The 19,692-nt window shown below is 31.5% G+C and overlaps 4 protein-coding genes and 1 long non-coding RNA gene across 7 annotated transcripts in view; 2 read left to right on the forward strand and 3 right to left on the reverse strand.

The window, feature by feature from the left end:
- Sona (sol narae metalloprotease) overlaps positions 1–1,380 on the reverse strand; it is a 96,678-nt gene extending 95,298 nt beyond the window's left edge. The window contains exon 1 of the mRNA XM_076764544.1: positions 1,350–1,380. The gene's annotated coding sequence lies outside the window, so the exon portion shown is untranslated. The remainder of the gene's footprint in view (positions 1–1,349) is intronic.
- Positions 952–12,264, reverse strand: LOC143342028 (ornithine decarboxylase). 3 transcript variants are annotated; one of them, XM_076765719.1, is made up of 9 exons: positions 11,899–12,264; positions 9,408–9,581; positions 9,092–9,329; positions 8,938–9,014; positions 8,671–8,844; positions 8,239–8,578; positions 7,941–8,155; positions 7,345–7,553; positions 952–1,438 (listed from the first exon to the last, which is right to left on the reverse strand). In XM_076765719.1, the coding sequence occupies exons 3-9, from the start codon at positions 9,276–9,278 to the stop codon at positions 1,399–1,401; spliced, it is 1,242 nt and encodes a 413-aa protein (XP_076621834.1). In that variant the 5' UTR covers positions 9,279–9,329; positions 9,408–9,581; positions 11,899–12,264; the 3' UTR covers positions 952–1,398. The 3 variants fall into 3 exon arrangements, with proteins under 3 accessions (XP_076621834.1, XP_076621659.1, XP_076621741.1); XM_076765544.1 differs by lacking the exon at positions 952–1,438 and adding an exon at positions 5,418–6,977; XM_076765626.1 differs by lacking the exons at positions 952–1,438; positions 11,899–12,264 and adding exons at positions 5,418–6,977; positions 10,294–10,549.
- Positions 10,705–12,199, forward strand: LOC143342415 (uncharacterized). The gene is made up of 2 exons (XR_013079804.1): positions 10,705–10,843; positions 11,438–12,199. It is a non-coding gene; the product is annotated as an uncharacterized LOC143342415 (long non-coding RNA).
- Positions 12,265–13,908: 1,644 nt separating the features above from the next.
- LOC143349095 (transmembrane protein 14C) lies at positions 13,909–15,033 on the reverse strand. Its single transcript, XM_076780070.1, has 3 exons — positions 14,809–15,033; positions 14,439–14,628; positions 13,909–14,361 (listed from the first exon to the last, which is right to left on the reverse strand). The coding sequence occupies exons 1-3, from the start codon at positions 14,882–14,884 to the stop codon at positions 14,298–14,300; spliced, it is 330 nt and encodes a 109-aa protein (XP_076636185.1). The 5' UTR covers positions 14,885–15,033; the 3' UTR covers positions 13,909–14,297.
- Positions 15,034–15,678: 645 nt separating this feature from the next.
- Gclm (Glutamate-cysteine ligase modifier subunit) lies at positions 15,679–17,304 on the forward strand. Its single transcript, XM_076782989.1, has 6 exons — positions 15,679–16,004; positions 16,145–16,207; positions 16,287–16,404; positions 16,484–16,683; positions 16,768–16,882; positions 16,951–17,304. Exons 1-6 carry the CDS (start codon positions 15,915–15,917, stop codon positions 17,097–17,099), a joined length of 735 nt encoding a protein of 244 aa, XP_076639104.1. The 5' UTR covers positions 15,679–15,914; the 3' UTR covers positions 17,100–17,304.
- The last annotated feature ends 2,388 nt before the right edge of the window (positions 17,305–19,692 follow it).

A 19,692-nucleotide genomic window follows, 5' to 3' on the forward strand; every position in this document is an offset into this window, starting at 1 on the left:
ATTTGTCCAAAGATAGAAAAAAAAGATAGTTCTGCGAATAGCACTGCTTTGCAATATTCTTTTTTAAGCATATCTTATGAACGTTAATATTTGGTAATGGTCTCTTGTTATTATCGTTAACTCTTCCATTCGACCCGAACGTCTCTCGTAATCTCGCAAGATCTAAGACTGGTGATTTCGTAAAGGATTTCACCTTCCTGGTGGTTACCGCGAGAAACAGAAATCTTGTAATCTCTCGATATCCGCTTCGATGATTTTTTAACTTTTCTTCGTCTCCGTTTTTCTTTCCAGCTTTTCGATCACCGGGCACTCGAATGGTCACTTATTACATTACGGCAGAGATGGACAAAATTCTTATTTAAATACAAACAAAAATTTAATAACAGCAAATAAAAATTATTGTTTGAGATACAAACAATTATATTCTAAAAATAATATATTGTATTATGTGATTTTCTTATGTTTATTATTTTTTTTTTTGCACCATACAAATTGCGACAATTCATTATCAGAAGAATCGCTTTGTCAATGTTCGAAATATTAATCCTACAAAATTTTAGTTTACGAGAACAACTATAAATAATAATATTGTATTTAACTATTGTACGAATAATTTCGATACGAATGAAATAATGTTTAACAAACGGAAGAACTGAATAAAAATTGATGATATACTATAACCAGAAGATTAATTGACCAGCACTTAAGGAATATACACCGTGAATAAATATGAAGGATTTAGTATCAAAAAATAGAAAGGAACAAAAACACACTACTTAAATCGATTAAAGTAAACGGAAGACGCATAGTATATTCAGGAATTTGTAATTAAAATAATGACTTAAACTTCTTCTAAATTCATTTAGACTACATAGTATTCCAATGTTATCAAAACCTCTAACATCGAAATAAAAAAAATAATAGATTGGTCGTGAAATAATTCAATAGTAATTCAGTAATACAGTAATATTTTTCTTGCTTAATTTGCACGATACATTTGCCCAATAATCGTTTTTACTAAATCTATACTCTTGGGAGCTCGAGTGCTCTGAAAGGAACGCGAGTTCCTTTGATCAGAATTTTATACTCCACCTTCGTAACGCACACAACTAAGAAAGATCCATAAAACATGTCATCTGTTGGCATGTATTTAATTTAGACTTTCTAACAAATAACCTACTAAACCAAAAACAAGGAAATACAGTCCACAGGTGGAGTGGAAATATTTGCTTCTTACTTTATGATAATTGAACAGGACAGATCCGTTCAATTCCCGAGAATAACTTGTGTAATATACTGGAGCATAGCTAGTTCTGAGTACATTAGCAGCCATATGCAAATATACTTACCGTTACATACGTCGTAACTTTAAGCACACCTACGCCGTGCTTAGAAAACTTAGTACCTAAAGCCGGTCTTGCAGCTGAACCCGTCATACCTGAAACATACAATGCAAAGCTTGTAGAATCCCATACAAACAACTTCGGGTCAGTGAACTTGGTGCAAATAGCGCGAGGAACCATAGGAATCGATATTAGTAACATCCCATTCGACAGATCTCACAAACAGAATAATATCTACAAAATAAGTAAAAAATATCCTATGAACAATGTCATATGTACCTTGGTTTTCGAGTCATGAACATTATTATGTTTAGATTAAAAGATAATCTAAACATATGTAAGTTTGCAATCAAAGCACCAACAACAGCTTCCAATTAATGTGTGGGAATTGTGGGAGATTGTCTTTTAGGACCATACTTCCTTTCAGCTTAACTAAGAGGGGCTGTTAATCTTGACTTTTTACAATTCAACAGTACGTGACTCAATTTACAGGGTGACCCTTAAGTAGTAGTACAAATAAGGACAATTCTATAGTTTGAAAATCAAGAATGACAGTGTGCATTGGAGGCTTTGTTTTGGAAAACAGAGCATTCGAAAATGAAGCTATTACAGGTGCACCTAATAATTTAACTCAAACCATAGACGCCTACCGTAATTGTTTATCTATAAGATACAATATCAGTTCTCTATCAACGTATCTCTCAAACGTATACAACGAATGTAATTAGTGATATTAATTCAGAATCCTTAAGGACACCTTCAGAATCTTAAATTCTTCGTTAAGAACTGATAACGAAGATCAACCGAAACAATCAGCACCTCTAAGCTGTTTAAAGTCATTTAAACCCCCTAATATACCACAAATCTTGGATCGTACGGAAGTCCAGAAGCTCGAACGCTCCGAGATTAATGAAGCTCAAAAAATAATCTACTTCGTGCCACGATAATTGCAGCAGTTCGTATCCTATCTTGGAATCGCTGTTATCTGTATCAGATTTCTCAAGCCTGAACATTTGTCGGGTTTTATGAGCCAAGAGTCGTCTGTATCAACTCCCACGGCACTGACGATCGGCAGTATCGGTTTCTACAACTAGAATACGGCGATCAGACGATTTTTCAGAATTTTCCCCTATTTTTGGTTCGACGTCCCGATATCCCTAAAATAATTTCATAATTATTAACCTGCATTTACAATCTTAATGACTCCGTGACGTAATATTAAGAGTAACAGGTCTCATCTCGATAATTACAGGGTGTTCGGCCACCCCTAGGAAAAATTTTAGTGAGAGATTCTAGAGACCAAAATAAGACGACAATCAAGAGTACCAATTAGTCGATCGAGGCTTCGTTAAAATGTTATTAACGTTTTTAGGCAAGAAATTTCGGTGAACCATTTCTAACCTCAAATTATATTTTCGGAAAAGAATTTTTTTTCTCGAAAGTGCGTAGGATTTCGGAGGTATATCTATTCATCAGAAATTATTGTAATTAACCCCCGCAACCGAATATAATTTTTGTAAAATTATTTGAAAGTTTTTAATTTTGTCAAAAAATTTGTCCACGTACTCGAATATTTTTCTCGAGGATGCGTAAGATTTCGGGGATGTGTCTATTCACCAAAAATGATTGTAATTGACCCCCGCGACCGAATATAATTTTTTCCAGAATGATTTGAAATTTTTTAATTTAATTTTTTAATAACTTTTTAAGGAAGCCTCAATCAAGAAATTGATATTCTCCGCGTTACTGAAGTCAAATGGATGAAAAAAGTTCAAATGAACTTATGTCCAAAAATGCTTTATTAAAATGATATAAGCGTTCAAAGATTTATGGGTAAAATTCGTCTTACAATACGATAGAATCAGAAGATCAATTTTGGGAATGTATTCAAAATGCATTTACTATTATTTCCAATACATGGAATATTTAAAAGAGTTCGACAATCGCTAATTCGACGAATTGAAGCGTGCATTCATGTGGGAGAAATTTTCGAACGTTTCTTATAGTTATCATAATAAATTAAAAGGTTATACCTTGTCAATACAGTATTTTCGGACGCAAGTTTATATAAACTTGTTTTATCTATTTGACCTCAGTATCACGTAATTTAAATTTGATCCTAACCTTATTAGACACCCTGTATGTACAATTGTTAAATACAACTATTTTATGTATAATCTTATAGTTAAGTGTTCCCCTTAAACACAAGCGACATAAGTGATCTTAAATTTGTGTACTCTTTGAAAATTAACTCTAACCTAGTATCTGTAATATTAGCTTCAATTCTAAATTCCATACAATTAATATAAACTCGCTCATTACGTATATTTAGCGCAAAGAAACGTCTATACGCGTGTGCATTATGTTTACCACGGCTTGTGTCTTTTTCCAACTTGCGTCAGCAGTTTGAAGTTAATTAGTACGTAAGTTCGGGTTATGACTGTATTTCTACATTACAAGGCTAAAAGCCGTATTGAAAGGATTAAGACATTCCAACGTTTCGTCAGCATTGAGACTAGCTTCGTCAGGGGCCGAAATAAACTGATGAAACTAACTGCGATGCCAACAAAACGTCGGCACGTCGTTCGTAAGGACCCGTTTCGTACCCGGAAGCCTCGAACAGTATCGTCCGCATTGGCAGGTTTGACAGAGTTGCTCTCGAGACCACGAAGCGAAAAGACAATGTCTGCAATTGCTAGAGAACTAATATATTCGTAACAGTTAACATTTCCGTAATGTCACGATGCGGCGGTGACAATATAATCGTTCTGCTGGGTATCGCAATTATTTTGATCAGTGTATTTCCTGCGGGGAACGTGAACGACGGTACCGCAAAAGGCGCATATTTAGCATACAGAAACAATAAATATAAGCTACGGGAGGATTAGTAAATGTTGTGTAACCATCCGGTTAGACAATGCATTGCTAATAAAGTTGCAGTATACCTTTCACAATGCACCACGGAGACCATGACTGCGCGAACTGTCCAAAACCTTGGCCAATCGAAATCTCGATCCGACGCAAGTTCGAGACATCTTCTCGAAACGACCACGCGATAATCAAATCATTTATCTATTTCGATACCGGCGTTACCGTATTCAGGATCATACGTGCTCGTTGATAATCGATTTATACGAATCGAATAAATGGCTCGACCTATCTCCTAGCTGCTATCTTGATCGATCATTTTCCCTGACGTAAATTCCAAGATTTACTCACCTTCGATGTACTATTTATAAAAAGAAAAGCACGCATTTGGAATGTTTATCTCAAGCGGCGGGTTATGCGCGAATCATGGCATCGCAGGTAATTATCTCGATTAAAACTATTACGACAATTTGTTCTAATCAAAACATCGAAACAAACGTTGGTGAAATAAAGAGCGTGAAAAAATTTGTTAATCAAAAATTAGCAATTTAAAGAAACGGGAAGAATAACTCACAAACGGGTAATTTAAAGATTTAGACTTATGATTAACAAAACGCTACTTTCGGAAGTCTTTTGCAAAAATTTTGTTATCTTTCTCCTTATCTCTTCTACAGAAAAAATTTGCTATCGACACATTTGCAATAACGTTCTGAAGAACTGTTCAAGAATCGTCACAGTTCTGAAGAACTGTGAAGATCACACATTAACTGCATAAAAGTACTGTTCTCATTCCGAAACCGATATAATTGCGCACGTGTCAATTTCTTAATACGACACACTATGCAAACTTCTGTATTTACTTTGTTAATGAAACTCTTCATTTGCGGAATAGTTAATCAATTTTATCTTTCTAAAGATTCGTCGCGCAGTATTATATCTCTACAATACTTGAGATTTCTACTTTCAATATGCTCGGTGATAGTATTGGAATCTCGTTAAATCTTTAAATCAACGAATCTTTTTTTTTTTTTATCTAAGTCATTACCGTAAACTCGTGACGTTGTTCGTTCTCTTTCAATCGCAGTACATGATATTTCTAGATTGTTAATCAGTTAAACTTGTTATCGAGTAGTATCTAGTAGTAACCAGACTTCTATAAATAAAGAGATTAGAGAGGGAACAAAAGCTGGAAATAAGTGTACTGAATTTATATATGTCATTACATGTATTCATTCGTTAATAATAATTAATTAATTAATAATAATAGCCGATATATAATACAATAAGAGTAATAATTAATAAGAAACTAATTATCTTTCCTTCCTGTGACAGCTGCCTCAATGCCCTAAAGTTCCTAGCGGTCTTACAGAGTTTGTGTTTTTTAGTATTTGAAATGAAAAAAAAAAAAATCAAGAAAATAGAAACGTTTGTGCTTATCGTTATACATAAATTGGACACGTACGTCACCTTCAATGTTATCGATTACATCTTTTCTTCCTTCTTTTTTAACTTTTTTTTTTCATTTTTTTAACCATGAGATAAATTACAATAATCATTTAAATAGTTCGTAGATATCTATATATATATATATATGCATGTGTGTATATATATATATATATGTATATATATATATATATATATATATAAATGACACAACATTTAAGCCCTTCCACAAAACAACTACTTTCTTTTGTATCATATAAATCATGTAAGTATTTGTGTTTTATAAATGTATTATTAGAAAACCACACAAAATTGTTACCATAAGCATAGACGTGAAATTGTTCATAAAAACACTCTCCACACATTGCAATGACTTTTTAGAGCTAAATCTTCCACTAACTAATTCATACTTATATGATTTATATAAATAAAAAAACATGGCTTCAATGTCTATGTTAAACGTGCAAATCGTAAATACTTATGAAAGAATTAGGTAAACATTTTTCTAAATATCATGAAAGCTTATATAGAATATATAAGAAACTACGTTTCTAGAGAAATATAATGAATATTCCTGTGCAAATATCTCAGCGAATCATGCAGCATAATAACATCTATGATATTTTACGGTTATTTTTCAACGACAATCTGAAAACATGATTTACTTGTGCATTATTATAATTTATGCATATTATCTCTCTCAACAGATATCACTCAGAAGTAATATAACTGTAATATACCTATATCATTTCAAAATGGCAATAATTTGCACGTTCTCAATTTTTAATGAAAGCGAAAAGTATAAGCATTTCATTTTCTTAATAATAACGCTAAATGTTAGTAATACTTATGTTGAACTTGAAATAAAAACGGAAGATCAAAAATACACGCAACAGTATTTTTTTTCGCTTTCAAGCTAACAAAATATTAAGAAGTAATAAAAATATTAAATATTAAATATTAAGAAGTATATAATCACAAAATTATCAACTTCAAGAAAGTGTCTAATATAAAATTATGTCATGATCATGTATTTAAAATAAGAATATGATCTTTCATGGAAATATCGAAGACTGATTTTTAATACGTTTGCCATATTTGCGATGTATCTAATTTAGAGGATCGACCTCAACGTAATCGTAAATGAATGATGATGATGTATTAGTATCAACCAAGATATCGGTCGACGTCAATTCAATGTTTGGATTACGCCATACATTGATATCAGTTCCCCCAATATCCAGACCAAGTCTTAAATTAGCTGGTGTATTACCAATAACAAAATGCTCTTCAGTTAGAGGCAAAGCACCTTTTAAAAGAAGCCTGTAAAATACATTACATATAAAGGTAAAAAGTGTTTTGCATTGCCTTAACAAAGTAAATACTGCAATCAAGATACATTAACCCCTTCCTGTACTTTAACGAGTCTGACTCATGGTGAAGATTTTGGCCCAAACATGAATATCACGAGCCAAACTCGCGAACAGCAAATCACGATCGTAATTGAGTTTCAATTTCTATCGGTACGCCACAAGAGTTGGTCACGGTTCTTATAATCTGTTACAAAGCAGCTTAGCATCGACGCCTACCATTTAGGTCTGGATTTCGTTAAGCTAAACGGCACGGGAAGGGGTCAACTAACTGTTATTTACGATACAGTAATTTGTTAAAGTATTAAATAGTAGCCTACCAAATGTTTTCGTCAGCAACGATGTGAACCTTTGGTACAGGAAATCCGTTAAATGGAGACGCTACTGGTAATGTATATGCTCCCATGTTTTCAAATATTATCCAATCACCAAGATCCATTTCATGCAGTAAAACATTTTCCACTACTTGATCCAGACCATCACAAGTTGGTCCCCAAATACTTGAAGGAATCATCTTTCCGTAACCTTTCTGTTAATGCCAAGATTTTTATTATTAGATATGAATCTATCCACAATGAAAGTCGATGAACAATTTGATACTTAGAAATTTGTTAAATAAATGTCCAAAACAATTCGTTATATTATTATGTACAAAAATTTTCGAAATTATTTTAACGTGTAATATAATACACCTTATACGTCATTTTCTATCAATAATAATTAATAATAAGTTACCAATTCACAATGTACACGTTAATAGATACAAATATATATTTTCACACATTGCATTAGATTAAATACTTATGTTTATTATTGTATTTTTAATTATGAAACTAATATTATAAATACTTATTATTTTTGACTGCAATCAACCTTTAACCGAAATGTCGAAACAAAAAAGTTTAGCATTGCTTACCTTTAGAGGTATAGGGGTAACATGCTGATGATCATAAAGTAAACAGTTGAAGGAGCCATAAACGCCATCATTGATGTAATACATATTGTGCGTAATTGTATTTGGTAAATGTTCGTTGCCACGCACTGAACGTTTGCTGTGAATGCTAGTTGCAAGTGTAAATGCAGATGCAACATAAAATCGACCAGGTTCAGCAATTATGTGAACAGCATCAGCTAGAAAATTATTATCGTAAGTGCACGAAGGTATAAACACATACCTGAGTAGCCATACACAAACAACTACAATGATTACTTACTGTTGAAATATTCATCAAGTGCTTTATTAACAACATCGGCAATTTTGTCAATGCTTGTGCCTTTATTTCCGGGATAGCCACCGCCGATATCCAACAGATATGGTTTGAAACCAAGATCCATTGCTAAGTCAAATAATGTTTTAGCATAACGTATAGCTCGATGAAATACAGGTGGGTCTTGACAGCCCGATCCAACATGGAAACTAATACCAACAACGTTAAGTCCTAACATGCGTGAAAGGCGCAAAAGGTTGGGTGCTTCGTATATAGGATCACAACCAAATTTCATGCCCAATTGACACTGAGCTACTTCTGCATCACAACGCATTCGAATAACAATCTGAAATTAAAAAATTATGAAACATGTTCGAAATACAGACATGTACAAAACAATTTAAAAAATTAATAATTAGAATAGAAATGTCTTATTACTTTTGCATCTGGATGCAGTTTTTTAATTTTATATAACTCGCTTTCATTGTCCACTGTCATTGTATCTACACCAACAGCAGCAGCATGACGAATATGGGATGCTGGTTTAGCTGGATTCGCGAAAATGATTTTAGATGAGTCTACTCCAACACTTAATACTTTGTTAATTTCCGTCTATAAATAAGAGTAATAACGAGTTTTACTTGAATAGTCTACCTTAGATATCCATTACTTAGCATCAATAACATAGTATCAAATTACACTTACTTTAGATGCGCAATCAAAACCAATACCAAGAGCTGCTAACACCTCGATTACAATTAAGTTATCGTTACACTTCACAGCTGGAATTTAAGAAAAAAATTAATTCATTTTGAATTCGAAAATAAATGCAACACATAATAATATTTAACTATCCTACCATAATATGGATCTACGCGTGGCATTTTTTCTTTCCAAATTTGATGTTTACGGACAATGTCACCAATATCAAGTACATAAAATGCTTCTTCCTGCAATCCGCTCAATGCAATATCTTTGATGACGCTCATGACGTTTGACGCACTGTCCAAGACGTGGACACGTTCATCCAAATTTGTGACCTTCATGTTGATTATTTTGAATTTCTAAAGGATACTCTGTAGGCACTAGGCAGCAAACTACAACATAAATGTTATTAAGTTATATAATACTAAAAGATAGTCTGGTAGCTTAATTTATCAAACACAACTACATACGAGGCAGCTGTCAATAAGAATTGTGTGTGTCGTGAGGAGGCAGGTTAAGACGAGATCACTATGGGGGTGCTAGCAAAGCCACGGGGGCTCTGCATTCAGGGCCAACTTCCAGTTGCCGCAGTTATTCACGCACCCACCAATAGACTGGTCTACCAGCCTATCGCAGATAGAACCCTGCAGTGAAAAACAATTTTCTTTTAGTGCCATTATTTTGCACTGTCGCTAAATATTTCTCAAGTAAAATGTATTAGTTATAAGTAATGAATAAGGTTAAAAAATAATTGGGATGAATTCAATGAATTGGAAATTAATTTATTATTACATAGATACTATAACCACAAATATGAATCATAAAATCATCTGCCTCTTTATAAATATAAAATGATGTAAAATGTACATCAGTTGCAACCAGCTGTAGATTTAAATATGATATAAAGTAGTCAATAGCAACCAAATGTAGATTTAAAAATACCATAAAATTACAATAACTTACAAACAACAAATTTGAAATTGTGTCATTGTTGCAACAACTGAGTGATACTATACATATTAAAAGAATGATTTTCATAATAAAACATTGTTCAAGTATGTACAATTCATTTTCAATAAATCAATACATTCAGTGATACATGCTCAAGGATTTTGCTGTATTCCCAAATTTAATTTATCTTATCATATTTTATCAGTATAAATTATATATATATTTCTTGTCAGACATAAGAAGATACCAGTCTAAACCTTGTGCAAAAAAGACATAGACATAAATTCTACATAATTTTTTATTAAAATTGAATGTAACCAACATTAGGTTAGTGAAATAATTATAAATTAATATAAAATCAAATGCTGAGTTTACTTCCCCTAAAAAAATGTTTTTAAAACTCACCTGATTTTTAAAAGTAATTCTCGTAGCTTTTATAACACGTATATATTAAGAAAATAGTTGTTACAAGTTCAGATACGTTTGAATCCTTGTTAGACAACTATCTTTATAATAATTTAAAAGGGACAATAACACAGTAAAAATAAGAAGAAATTACTAAGATGTAACACTGTTTTATAATAACTAAAATATTGTTCAATGAAGAGTTGTGAACTACCAAGAGTACAGGACAATACTGAACCTGAAGTAACTATTTGGGCCACTATTTATACGAGAAAGATAAGTATTATCAGGCAGCCTTTGCGTGGTACCAAGTCTACTTCATGGAACAAAGCTTATCTGACGGCCAAGAAATACATGGTTCACAGAGAACCAATTGGACATGGAGGGGTAATGCACACGCCACTCAGAGATCAAGTCTTCATTGGGGGCATGGAAATACCACATTTAATCTATACTACGCTGTTGAGAATCCTTGATTACGATCATTCGTCAAAATCATTTGACTGATGTCTGATAACATCTGTGTAATATATTCACAGCTAAAATACAGGTGTGTATTATAACATTACACGCATCATTTTTAAATACATCACTTACTATCAATCATAATGCTTTACAAGAACAAAAATTATGAACATATATGAAACATTATAAAATTTCAAATGAATATTGTATTAATATATAAATACTTAATTGGATAGTGTCCAAAAATAATATTTTAAGGTAAAATATATTCTATTTTTCTAAATATACTTCATATATACATAAAATATACATTGCAATTAGGTTACAAAAGATCCAAAGAATATTTCCACTCAAACTGATTAAATGGTTAAAAATAATATTACTACAATTTGTTCATTTGAGAAGAAAAATATATTATTTTAAAAATTAAAAGTTGTGAAAAATCTGACATAACTTACAATATATATGAGTTTTTATTAGTTATTTTAATAAGTGTCAGTCTAACATTGAAATTATATTATTATTTCTATTATTATTGTTAAAAGTATGAAAATCAATATGAACATATTTAATACACTAACATTCATACTGCCAGTGCTTGAGGAATAAATTTTTAGCTTGTACATTAAAATTTGAGAAAAATTCTCATGATTCATTACGATTTTACTGGTTTGTACAGGAAATATCAGACAGAGTTAGGTACTAGCAACTTCAAGATAACACAGCATTGAAATACAAACTGCACTACAAACATGATATTGCCATGATGGTACAATGTTTGCAAATACTATTATGGTAACATGTATTGTACTAAATGTATAATTTGAATCCGAATCGATTTACATTCTATACGACAGACAAAATGTATTAATGAAATCGAAGAATACACCAGATCATAAAAAGAGGTTTACACTGCGATTGCATATGTTGAAGAAATGTTGTGCAGGAAAATGGTGAAAATCATGATTCATCGGTTCAGAGAAAATAATCGTTTCGCTATACACCATTTAACGAGAAGGAACCTCATTACAGTAAGGACATTGCAAATGATACAAATTTTCACGTGACAGACATACTCTACCGACATGACTAAACTGTGTGCTTAAACAGATAATGTCGAATATACATTTTTATACGAACCTTATCAAATGATCGCCACCCTGCGGGTCGGCACTCGATTTTTGACGGAATGATGGAAGTTTTCGGTGACTGGATCTCAAAAATCAGTCAAATCGGTCGATGAAGGTTGAAGATTCGTTCGTATGGCGACCAGTGCCTGTCGAAATCTCTCGTAACCGATTCTTCGTTAAAGGTATCGAGAAAAAACATTCGTTTGCTCGTTCGTAACCACTTAAGAGTTACGAGCGAATTTTTACGCATCGGTCGATTAACTCGATACTCGTGATATATTTCGTGAAAATTCGTAAAATCTAATGAAATTCGAAGAACCTCCTCCCACGAACGCACCACCGAGCAAGAGCTCTCGGAAAGGTTCTCAAATAATTTCAGCACGAAGCGCGTTCGATTTTATAACTCGAACTGCGAGCTTTCAACCTCGATTATCGTGTACAATCGATTACTCGAATTTAAACCACGAACTTGTGCCGAAACTACGCCAAAATGCAATATACCGTTTTATATCGATACTTTTCAGTCTTTTCTTAGTAATCTTAATAAAAATAGATTTATATGAATAATCTTACGACGTCATACCGGTATACGAAAATTTCAACATAACGATCAGTCAATTCACCGATTTACATTGAGGTATTTTTACTTCGTTGATGACGTATGTATACAAGAATTTCGTGTCCTTACAATTTTCGGAATATTTTCAATTACACTTCTACGAAAATTCTCGAAAAAAAATAATATATTTATACATATTGTGTGTCTAAATCAATCTTGGTGAAAAAAGTTTTCTTATTAAAACTTATCAATTTACACATTTTACATTGTCTTTAATTATTAAAATGTTAAGAATACTATTATTTTTATCGATAAAATACACACGCTATGCAATCAAATTAAACAAAATTTGATTAAAATACGATGAAACTTGTAATCAATATATTACAATCTTTCTTCGGCAAACCTTTTAAAAGTTTATTTATTTTTGAAAAATTTCTATCAAATAATTTCATAAACCTTGGGCATAAACATAAGTAAATAATTAAGATAATACTACATTCTTTGTACTTCGTTCTTATATTTTTGTTTTTATTTAAAAGAACGTGTTTTCCGTAATATGTACGTAAACACGAGTTCGTGATCTGTATTATGAAACAGTTTACAATTTTTCTTTAGATTTATATAATAAAAAAAACTAAAAGTTTTCAAACGGTCGTGACATTAAAGCACTGTGAACGCTTCAAATTAATGATATAAACTAACAAGTATGTCAATTGCGTTATATAGGATGTAAAAAAAAGTATTGTGTTTTTACATAAATTTAGTTCTCAAAAACACTGTTGACAATAGCATTTTCAAATTTTGTATATTCATTTATATATATTTTAAGAAAGTATATATTTTTTTCATAAAGAAATATTGATTTATGGAAAATGTTTGTAACGTTCCTAATTTTTTAAATTCTATTTAAAAGAAATATTAAAAATTATTCGAATGACCACACTTTTAAGAAAAATAATGTAATTCTACAGAAAAAGTGAAATACTTTTTAAATAGATAAAAAGTGATTGATGATATCATGCTGGTTATAGCCCTGGTAATAAAGATATGTTTACTTTGTATGTGTGCCAAATTTTGTAAAGACTGATTTATCAGTATTGCAGTTTTTAGGTATGCTAGCTGGGAAAAAGCAGTTTTTAGAAAAATAGTGTTAAAAAAGGGCAAGCAATTATATTTATTATAATAATGCTTGCTGTTGAAATTCAATAACTAATTTAATTACATTGCGTTTTTCATTTTGCATTTTGATTTTTACCTGCACACAATTACCTTTCAATTTTCATAACTATATCAATTTTTTAAATTTCAAACTAATACTTTAAGAACATGTTTCTCAGACCTGAAACAGTAAAAAAACTAAAAAAATCTTTTTTTTTTAAGTTCCCAACCAAAAGTAAGCCTTAAATGACTGCATTAATGTGGTTTATATGACAATTAATGAAACTTAATACATAATAATACAGTGATACATATTTATTTAATGAAAAATGCTGTTGATACAAATGTATTGTACATTTTATTAGCTGTTTATATAACACTTGTATGTCTCATTAAAAGTAGATTATATCAATATTAACCCAAAGTATTATTTCACGATAATTAATAATAAATAATAATAATATGACTCAGCTAAAAAACAATTACTATTTCATTTTTCACTATAAGATATAAAATTGAGATAGGGACAAGGAATGCATTTTCATAATAATTATATTATTTTAGATTATTATTACAAGGTAATGTTTAAAATTAATGTATCGTTAACACTGCATTATATCATTTGCATTGAATTAAAATATTACATTCAATAGATTTGTTAATTATATAAAAATCTCAGAGATCATTATTTATTGCACCTTCAAAGGAGTTGCAGTGAAATATCTATTGATAGTTCTAACAATCATTACAGCACTAAAAGAAAATTAATTACATTAAAATGGTTAATAATTGTTAATATTAAAGCACCATTAAATTACATAAAGCAATACCTTAATATAGTGATTATTCCGGCTGGACTTATTTTACCAGTATTATAAAAACGATAACCCATAACTCCGCAAAGAGTTGAACTAGCTCCTAAAAACACCCCAACATTTTTTTGATCCACAGAAACTTGATAAGCTCCATAACCCAAAATTGTTCCAAAGAGAAGTCCAGCCCCCAAAGAAGGAATCGAATCTTCAAAAAAATAATTGACTGATATTTTTTTTCGCCGCAACAATATGTGTTGATTATTACTCTTAAATGTAAAGAAATATGAGTATAAAAGTAGATGGTACAAACATATAATTGAATACTAATATCTGCTTTATCATTTACGTAAAGAGAAACATGATTATTAACAAAAATGAGCCTTACTTGACTTAACATAACCAAATATACCGCCGGCCGCTACACTAGCAGCATAAGAAAACGCAAATATATCAAAAGGCATTTTATACTATATAATTATAATTTGTTATTTCACCGCAAAACGTTTTTAACACTTCAACTGCCGACGAACGTTGAATAATAAACAGAATTTATTTATTTTTTGCATATCACAGTTGTAGTCATAGTGTATCCAGTTTATAGAGTGGTTTATTATGCCTTGCTTTATTGCAATTGAAACAGTATACCTATATAAGATGACGATACACCAATGAAATGCCATATCATCTTGTTTTAGTCTTTCGAATTTATCACGTGCCTATCTTCTAAGTAAATTAAACCAATCGCTTTGTAACCACAGTACTATGAGCGAAATTCAAAACTTTTAATTTATTTTAACAAAGGCATAATTATTCTATTATATCTAAATGTTATATATTGTAAATATTTTAAAAAATACTATGAATTCTATTGAATATGTAGAGTATGTTTGTTATTAATCGTATAGATGAAAGACATTTTATAAATATGAATAAAATGCAATAATATTACAACAGTACAATAAAATTATTAATTTATCATTTACAAACGATGATGATACTATTATTCAAGTTATATAAATATAATAAACTTTAATAATATTATTCTATGTATATATTATATAATTTACGTTGTAAAATGCAACGCAACTTTAATTCATTTTCAAAAGTAATTTAAATAATTTATAAGTACACAATATATAAATTTAAAAAAGTAATAATTCACATAACTGTGTAAGTTGTCTGCAAATACATAAATATTTCGTTTATATTTATTGGACGTGGGTATAAATCAAGTAATGTAATAAAAGTAGTATGTACAGAATTTAGAAAAGCGTATGTCTGCGTACATTACATAAATCTATGCAAGTTATGTTTTATGCGATGTTATCATCTTTAAATCGAAAATTGCCTAGTCAGAGAAGTCATCTATGATTAAGCTAATCGGGAGCAATTAATCGTACAACTACGATATGTGATATCAGTATTCATAAGACCTCCGATTAGTCATCTGTTGTATGTTCACTGGTATTCTACAATTTGTAATTCTCTACTATGTTGTCACAAAACATATTAATTCAAACTGGAAATATACTTTCTTTGAATGAGACGAAAACAAAAGCAAGTCAAAATCCTACAGACGAGGTCAGCTCATAAATGTTTTTGAAACATAAAATAAATAATATCCGTTATATACTATAGTTACAACTATAATTCTTGAGGTTATGTAATTTTCAACATTGACAAATCATTTTTATCTAGATATATTTAAAATATCTTTGCAGTTAATTGAAACGTTAAAGATTGTTCTTCAAGACAATGAAAGTAGTGGTGAGGATCCAGTGATTGTATGTATGACTAGTTTTTGTTTATTTTTTTAAACATTAAACGGTATATCATTAAATTCTGGAACTTATTCGTTTTTAGATTAAAGGAAAAGTAGATAATGCTTTGCAAGGTATCAGCAGAGAGCATGCCAAAATAACTGTGAAGGTATTCATGTCATCACCTAATGTGAATTTTTTGACACAGGCTATAGACCAAGGTATCAAAAACCATATTTTTATTAATTTTATTATACACGATTGTACATATATTATTAATTTTATTTTATATGTTTGAAGTCTGTGATACCTTAAATACAAGTGCAATTGATTCTTTGGTCATTGCTTATAAAGGCAAAGAGAATTCAGAAGAGTTATTAGCATCTTTGAAACAATTGTGGAATGGCGTAGAAAAGTATGTTGTAATTGGAAAATTATCAAGCGTTGGTCTGAGCGATGTCAATACAAATGAATTTATTGCCTTATTTCAATGGGCATATGTAAGATTGCTGTAATCCTTATGCTTTCTCCAAATATATTTTTTATATGTTATATTTATATCATATTTTTTCTTATTTATGCAGATAAAGCCTAATATTGTACAAATTAGTTTAGCCACATGCTGTGTTGTACCACCAGCTTTACAGACATTCACTAAAGAAAATGACGTGCAATTGTTGACACACAGTGATCCTGGTCGTAAGTTCTCAGGTTATATAAAAGCAAAAAAAACCAGAATTTCGATTATCATAATTTTTAACTTTTAGAGATTCTTCCACAAGAAGAGTTGAATAACCTATTCAATGCCAATGTAAGCTTACATTGGGTTACAAGATACCAAGTTCATCTAAAGTGTCGTGGCATTTTATCTTCAAAGGGATATTTAGTGTATATGAATAAAACAAATAATATATGAATTAAATAAAATAATAAATATCAATAATTTGTATAATAGGCTAATGTTTACATTTATAAAATGTTGCAAATTAGTATGTCATACGTATATAATTAATTATTAAATTATTATTATATTTATAAGATTAGTAAATGTCTGTAATAGTTAATGTTCTTTCTGTATGTATAAAATTGTTTTTATCTTCAAACTTATGTAATTAAACTTATTTGTATAATCAAAGTTATTTTATTGCTACATAATGTTCCAAATTTGTCATTATTCTTGTTACTAATTTCCCGTACATGTAGGCTATTAACTGAGAATTATCTTCTTGACATCATACAATAATACATTCTATAAACGTATTGGAATATGTGAAATCTCGAACGTGCGTATAAATTTTCGCCAGTGGCTAGTGAGTAAAAGTAAACGTAAAACTGCAAAAGCAGCGTGAAGACGTTGAGTAGCGTTGGGCGTACGTGACTCGCGAAACTTTGAAACAGTATAATTTGAATATATTCGTTGATAGTATATGTATTTCATTTAAAAGAATGTGTTTACTTCAGTTCATTATGTGGTCTGTTTTTAAAAGGGTAGTAAATTACCAAAAAGAACTCGGTTTTAACTGAACTTATTTATTACACTTAGAACATGGGGTTAGGGATGCGCCACACGCTCAGACACACAACACGCAGTCATATTCATTATCGATATATCGACCTATATCCTATCTATCGATCCTATCTAACTGTTAATCCGACAAGAAACATCTACGTATATATATGAAGCTTCATATTGTTTAAATCTTGGAGATAAGAATATAACAAGAAACTAAATCTTATATTTACAAGTAAACATATAACGTACACAACATTTATATAGGTTAAAATAAAATTATTCGGAAAGTAATCATCCGAATGAACCCTTCGGTCGTTGTGTTTGAAAAAGTGTAGAAAAGACGGAATTTTCTTGATAGCAATGTTTTTAGATATTTGTTATAAAGTGATTAAAACAAATTCGTAAAATTATAGTGCAAAAGAATATCTGTTGAATACATTTGCAAGAATGGTGAACGTACAGCTAGGGGGAACGGGATTTAATAAAAATATAGTAATTGAAGAATCACATACATACATACATACGTATTATGTCCAGTTGAGTTTTTGAGTAACCATAACAAACAGTAATCAATCTGAATTATCAAAATTGGCAAATTTTCTTTTCAACCTCTGATGGAAGATTCTTGACCCTGTTTTATTTGGTTGTCGTACATGAATTAACGGTTAATTTTGATTAATAAAGTTTCATCTTAACTATATTATATTAGATTGTTCAAAAAATAGTTGTGTTTTTCTTAATATTTGGCAATGTCTCTCTTGCAATGTAACTAACCTCATTTTAAACGGAAAATTCAAAAAATTCTTGATAGGTTATGCTCCAAGCTTGTTTTAGAAAAACCTGTATACGGTTTCGTTTAGAATTGTTTACTTAGCAATGATTTTAACATGGAAAATCAAAAAGAATATTTTCGTCGTATTTCAATATTTCCGAAACGGAGAAAAACACCGTGCAAGTTTATAAAAAGTTATGTAATGTGTAAAAGTCTAGGTATTTGGTGTTAAATATGGACAACCTTGGCGCATATTGTCATTAACAAAATAAATTAAGCGATGCCATCGAAGAGGAGCATCCAAAATTGGTAAATATAATGTGTTGTTTTTCATATACAAGTTTATTTACTCATCAAAAACTGTTACAACAGCTGTAATGGGACGTGCTACCACATTCACAATATTCACCAGACCTGGTACCATCCGATTATCATCCATTCCATTTTATGTAGAACCCGTGAAGTGGTAAAATATTCGCCGCCGAAAAAGATCAGAACTTGTTTGAACGCGGAATCACGAAGTGGCGCAAAAGATACAATTAAATGCAAAAGGTACAATTCATCTTTCGTTTAAATAGATAAAGAATTCACCTGGATAGTAACTGAAATATTTAGTAATGGATTCGGTATTTGATAGGTAAGAACTTAATAGATTGATCAGGAATCTCGGTATCGGGCAGAGTTCAAAGCCATCGCTAGCGGTAGCCGATCGGGAGTCCGCTAGGCAGCGGGGACACCGAGGAATCCCTTCGTTTTATGTGTGTGTCCCACCGTCGTCGTCGTCGTCGTCGTCGTCCTCCTCGTCGTCGCCGCTGCCGCGGTCGTCGTCGTCGTCGTCGCAGGCCGACTCGATATATGCGGGCCGATTTTTCGTTTTGCCACCGGCTGCCTTCGGATCTTTCCCTTTCCTGCGCGTTCTGTTACTCCGCTCCCGCTCCCGGGGCCCTTTTGCGTTAAGCCGCACCGCGTGGCACACACGGGGGACAACGAAACGATGGGACGGGACTTCGGGGGACTGCAGATAGCGTAAACGCTCCTCTCCGCTCCCTTGGTTCGCTATCTAACTATCTCACTCTCCATCTTTCTCCCGTGCTTACTTCGTTCCTCGTCCATCTCCTTTGCTCTCTTCCTTGCTCCTTTTCCGCAGCACGCACACCTTCCTGCGTTCATCATTCCTCCCTCTGTCTCTTTCCCTCCAGCCCCAGAGTCCACTGTTCTACTTGA

This window comes from Colletes latitarsis, chromosome 1 (genome assembly GCF_051014445.1).
Source record: "Colletes latitarsis isolate SP2378_abdomen chromosome 1, iyColLati1, whole genome shotgun sequence".
NCBI classification, from domain to species: Eukaryota; Metazoa; Arthropoda; class Insecta; order Hymenoptera; family Colletidae; genus Colletes; species Colletes latitarsis.

Coding starts and splice junctions, on each gene's coding strand:
- LOC143342028 (XM_076765544.1), bottom strand. CDS start 9,278: ATGAAGGTCACAAATTTGGATGAACGTGTCCACGTCTTGGACAGTGCG. Junction 9,015..9,091: donor ACGCGTAGATCCATATTATG/GTAGGATAGTTA, acceptor CTTAAATTCCAG/CTGTGAAGTGTAACGATAAC. Junction 8,579..8,670: donor AACTGCATCCAGATGCAAAA/GTAATAAGACAT, acceptor TTTTAATTTCAG/ATTGTTATTCGAATGCGTTG.
- LOC143349095 (XM_076780070.1), bottom strand. CDS start 14,884: ATGCCTTTTGATATATTTGCGTTTTCTTATGCTGCTAGTGTAGCGGCC. Junction 14,629..14,808: donor ATTTGGTTATGTTAAGTCAA/GTAAGGCTCATT, acceptor ATTTTTTTGAAG/ATTCGATTCCTTCTTTGGGG. Junction 14,362..14,438: donor GGAATAATCACTATATTAAG/GTATTGCTTTAT, acceptor ATTTTCTTTTAG/TGCTGTAATGATTGTTAGAA.
- Gclm (XM_076782989.1), top strand. CDS start 15,915: ATGTTGTCACAAAACATATTAATTCAAACTGGAAATATACTTTCTTTG. Junction 16,208..16,286: donor GTGGTGAGGATCCAGTGATT/GTATGTATGACT, acceptor ATTCGTTTTTAG/ATTAAAGGAAAAGTAGATAA. Junction 16,405..16,483: donor GACACAGGCTATAGACCAAG/GTATCAAAAACC, acceptor ATATGTTTGAAG/TCTGTGATACCTTAAATACA.